General features: G+C 37.3%; 1 protein-coding gene across 2 annotated transcripts in view; it reads right to left on the bottom strand.

Annotated features, from left to right (window-relative positions):
* Nucleotides 1-1,538: 1,538 nt before the first annotated feature.
* LMO4 (LIM domain only 4) overlaps nucleotides 1,539-5,492 on the bottom strand; it is a 16,902-nt gene continuing 12,948 nt past the window's right edge. For both annotated transcript variants that reach the window (XM_061121468.1, XM_061121469.1), the window contains exon 5: nucleotides 1,539-2,324. In XM_061121468.1, the coding sequence (XP_060977451.1) occupies nucleotides 2,316-2,324 (9 nt within the window). In that variant the 3' untranslated portion in view covers nucleotides 1,539-2,315. The remainder of the gene's footprint in view (nucleotides 2,325-5,492) is intronic.

Genomic DNA, 5,492 nt, shown 5'->3' on the forward strand with positions numbered 1-5,492 from the left:
TGCTTTTAGAAGCTCGTTATTAAATAGGCAGCAGTGCTTGAGGAACCAGCCATATAATAGTTCATTTAAAGTCTTTAATGACCTTAGCCCTCCACATCACTGAATGCCATAGCTGTATTACTGACTAAAAGTTATTAACTATCTCCTTTGAATTTCTACATTATATGGGACACGAGTGCTTATGCCACGAAGAATTAAGAGAAGATGCTTGCATTCTCATGAACACTTTTCTCCTTTTCTATCCTGAAGCCTTTAGTTCACGTTCCCTTCAAGTTATCTAAAAGAAAAAAAAAAAAAAGAACCAGAACTAGTTCCTAGAAATTCCCCAAGGATCCAACTCTAACAGGTATTGTTTATGTAACTGTTTTCCTGCATGTTCTTTTTATAAAGTTCTAATAAACTATTCACTTTAACTTTGCCTTTAAATTCTCCCACAGGAGGTTTATAGGAGGTCTTCAGCTAGAAAACTGATTTTTTCCTTTTGGCCTGGAATCTCTGAAAGCAGGAGGTCCCAAAGGGAAGCTGACAGCTAGCTGAGATGTGGTGAGCCTGACTTCTCTGCAGAACCGATTCCTATTCTCAGAGACAAGGTAAGTCTGTATGGGAGCTTTTCTTTGGGATAAGAGAAAATAAAACTTAAAGTATCAATGTGAACACACCTGGCTTTATTAACCTGTGCGAGAAGTTGCAGTTGGGTTCTGCTCACATCCAACAACCTCACAGAGCAGACTTTCAGACTGTTCCTCCTTCCAGCAGCTACCCCAAGTCCACTGAATCCTCGGCCTAAACGTTTTTCCGCAGGACAAATCTGCGGGCAATGCAGGCGCATGTAGGGAGATTCTGCTGCCCAGAACTGGTGACCAAGTATCTCAAGAGTGCTACTAAATGAAATCCAAATCCTCCCCCAAACATATGGAAAGGCAGAGTCAGTACAGGAGTGTAAGAACAAAACAAAATAAACAAATCATACAGCAGACCACATGGGACTAAAAGCTCAGCAGAAAATGGCGGCTTCACCCATCAGAGACGACCGTGAGAGAGCTCAGGGTTCCTAACAACTAATGGAACTTCAAAATCTGAACAGGTATGCTTTAGAACTGCTATTTCCTTCAAAAGCTATAAACTTGGTAAGAGAACAAGACGGTTATGCCACAGTCTTTAACATGCTTTCCATCAATACCCAAGGCTTTCCTATTGAGAAAAAAGAATAAATGAAATAGTTGAAGAATCAAATAAATGTATATATATAAACACAAAAGATTCACTGTGATATAGAAGTGTAATGGCGTGCTGTTAACAGAATATTCTGAACTTATAAAAAGGACTCCTTTAGAAACATGGCTTTGTACCCCTGCCAAAAATGGCATAGTTAAGTAATTTGAAGAGTATCTTATTGGCTCAGAGCTAAATAAAACATACCCACCACCTCCTTTGACCCCCTAAGATTTTTCAAAGTGTACTTGGTATAGAACAAAAACACTAAAATTTTCCAAAACACAAAAAAGAAGAAGCAGTTTTTAAACCCAAACTCCATTGAATATTTTTTCTTTTAAGTTTTTATTATTTAAATACACCATACTAGAGCAAATGTCTCTGAAAATATCACAAATAAAAGATTTTTTTCTTCATTCAGCAAATTAGAAGTAGGGGGGAATTTCTACACAGTAGCTGCTATGAGCTTGATTTTTTTTTTCCAATTTTTTTTCTTTTTTTCATTCTTTTTTTTGTCTTTGCCATGGGAGTAGCAACATTAGGACAAAAACACTTACATGCATACATACAATGTATTTTACAGAGATACAATAAAAGTGTTTGTGATAGAATATCACAAAAGCCACATCTCTTTATCTCATGTTCAGTTTTGATTGAAACACATTTCCTTACAACACTTAAATATACAAAGAGCAAATAGAATGTTGTTAAGGTAAAACACAGGGTACAAACTCTGGCCAGTGCCCTGCTAATTGTTAATGAGGGTAGAAAGCAGATTTGAATGCTTCTTTTAATTAGCTTCATTAGTCATTTCCCTCCTCCCAAGCTCCCTCCCCCCCAAAGATGTCCTCCGGTGGATCTTTTTTCATTTTCTCTACAGTCTCCCATTAGCCCAGGTTCATGGAGTCCTTAATGTTCATATTCAGTCATTTTAATACACCAATAAATGCGGGAAGAGCAATCAAGACTAAAGAAGGTGCAATGGCATGGAGCTGGCACTGGTGCTAGCTACAAAGGTGACTTGTCTACTGAAGACACATGGGATCCACCTGTGATGAACAAGATCTGAGATGAAGGCACGCATTCTGCATTACTCTGACCTTTTAGCAGACCTGCAAGAAATAAAAACGGGCATCTTAGCTAAAATGCTAAATTTGAGAGATATTAAACTCAAACATGACTGCTTTTGTCTTCCCTACATTCACTAATCTTCTTTTATTAGATTACTTCCCAACTGTGACTTGATAGAGGCTTTCTACGCTACTTACCCCAGCAGTGAAGAACTAAAGCATAACATTTTCTGCACTTTTACTAGTGGAGAAAATGAGACAATAAATGGACTATTAGAAAGTTTCTGATGTAAAGTTCTACAGTGAATTACTGAACTCTGTAAAAGCAAGTTTCTTTCTGAAAAGAACGAATTATAACATCTTGCCTTGTACTTGGATCTTAAAGGCAAGTCCCTTCTCTCCAGGGAGTTTTGTGTTAATATTTACAGCTGTGTACCCTTTTGCAAGTTACTTAACTGTCTATGTCTCGGTTTCCTCATCCTTCAAGTGGGGATAATAAGAAGACTGTAGTAAGGATTACGTAATATATGGGGACTACATTCAGCGGTGCCTGGCACTTAATAGAAGCTAAACAAATATTATCAATTATCATTATTATGTTAATATCCCCATGTGATGTCTATTCACCATATCCTTCTCCACCTATAGGTATGTGTGTATATGCATGTGTGTACATACACACACACACACAACTATTCAGATGCTACTCTTCCCTTAGTATTTCCTATCTGCTTAGCCACTTAATATTACATAAATATTGTAAATATATGAATTAAACTTATATAATGTGTTCATGACGTGCTCAATTATAGAACATAGTTCCATGGAAGTCTAACTTTAATGTTTAAGTTATAAATGATACTCCACATAGTCGTCAAATACAATCTGTTTGCAATTACTGCAATGAAATAATATATATTAGGTTTTTATGGTTTTTAAATGACATTTTGAGCTTCCCAGGAAGTTCTCGTTTCACCCTTTCCCTAACTTACTAAAAGCCTGAAGTCTATTAGGAGCTGCAACCCCCTACTTCCAAGCTAATTAAAGTGGTGGAGGCTTAATTCCCCAGAGTAGAGGCTCAGTGTGAGAAAGGTAATTTGTCTGTCCAGAACAAAGATGCGGCAGCAGCCAGCAAGCATATTTAATAAATGAGCATCAAATGTCCTCTACGATGGACATACACACAACACCAATTATAGAACTACTATGTGTGAATTGTGAAGTGGTATGCAAACTAGAACTCTCACTAAATTTTCTTCCAACCAAGGAGATGTGATCTCTCATTTTACTGAAAAGCACAGATTATTCTAGACGGAATAATCACTCCTGAGTGGACGAAAGAATTCCAGAGCAGGCAAAATTTATCACAAACAAACAAAAAAAAAAATTGCCACTGCCACAATTCTTGATTCTATGTACATAGCTCTCTACAAGGTATTATTCTCCTGAGGGGAGCCAAGTCTCCTTTAGACAAAACAGGCTGTAAGATTTTGTAGATCCTGGAACACTACTGGTCTGAGATTTTAGTCAAGAGATTATATGACTTGAAAGCTCAAAATCATTTTTTCTCAGAATATACAAAAGCCAGTGATGCAAAACAACAACTAAACTATACATCCCAGACACTGGGAACAAATTTCAGGAGGATAAAAGTTGAAAGGGGGCAGATGATGGGGGCCTATACTTTCCATACAATTAGCTGCCTTTAAAGAAGGGATGTACAAATAATCAACTCATTACTTTTCAGCCAAAGGATGCCTGGGTATATTTATTATGCATCATGCACTAAAAACGTAATTGGTTCTGCGAACAGAAGGAAAACGGCCAAAATTAATGTCCAATTTTCCCTACCAAAAATATGGAGAACGAGAGAGAAGAAAATAATAAAATGGAGCTATTTGTCATTTCTCCCCATCCCATCTCCTCCAGGAAAGAAGTGCCAGAGGGTTTGGGAAAAATCATTTTAAAGCCTTCTCTAAGTCCAAAAAGTAGTTTATGTTCCACCAGGCAGTGTTTTCATTATCTCTTCCCCCGTGCCCTCTTGTTAATGTCTCTCTGGACCATGTTCAGCTTATCCCAAACCTTTATTTACAAAAATTGCCTTGTGAATTGACCCGGCTCATGGTGAGCCTAACACCAAGGGCAAAAATGTGAGACATTTAGGCCAACGGGGATATGTTCTTAATTAACATCAACCCCAAAACACAGCTTCTCACCAGTGTTTCATAAGAACACCTCCTTAAGTTATATTTCCTTATGCCTTTTAAAAGCTATTAATTTTTGAAGGCCACCTGTCTCCTTTTGGCTTCCAACATTAAGAAAATACACACTGATAAGTGTCTTATTCATTGCTTAATATATCTTGTATTCCAAAATCAATGTCCTACCTCTCCCACCCTGCAGAAGGTATGGACTTATATGAAAGGCACAATACATGCAATGCTGTCCACACGTAAACCAGGTTTTCTTCCCAATTTTCCTCCCTCACACCTCCCAACTTACGTCATCTTATACTCAGTAAGACGGTACTGTGAGACCATGCTCAGACTTATTACGTGTCTGTGCATTAGTCCCAGGCTAACAAAACTGCGTCCTGTATTCAGTGCTGCTCAGCGTGGCAACATTTTCCACCTCGTCTCTATATCCTCCAATTTTCATCATGCACGTTAGTAGCTCTATCATTTTTTATGCCTTGCTAAATCAGGGAAAGAAATCGCGTAACACCAGCAACAAACTTAAGATATAATCTGTAGAAAACTATGATTTTATATCGGAGGTGGTAGGTTTTATTCTTGTACTTCTTTTTTTGGCGGGGTGGCTACCAAGTATAACTACCAATGGCTTTGCCTCCAAACTGAAATGATAACTCAAGATATTTGCTACTGTCCTCATTATTGTCCTCAACTGTGCCCTATAGATTCACTTAACTAGAACTGAAAGCATAAAAATCTGTAAGCATTTATATGTATTGGCACTTCTCTTTAAGAAGCTTCTTTAAAGCTTGAAATGGCTCACTGATGGTGACTGATTAATTTGCAATAAAAAATTAAGACTTCCATTCTTACAATAGTATTCTAGGTAGCTTCCCATATTAGTAAACTAAATAAGGAAAACTATACATACTTTGATGCAATTAACCTTTACCTAATAATGCAATGGAAAATACATTTAAAATCACTCTATAAACTTGAATAAGAGAAAATGATAAAA

Source organism: Dama dama, chromosome 20 (genome assembly GCF_033118175.1).
Source record: "Dama dama isolate Ldn47 chromosome 20, ASM3311817v1, whole genome shotgun sequence".
NCBI classification, from domain to species: domain Eukaryota; kingdom Metazoa; phylum Chordata; class Mammalia; order Artiodactyla; family Cervidae; genus Dama; species Dama dama.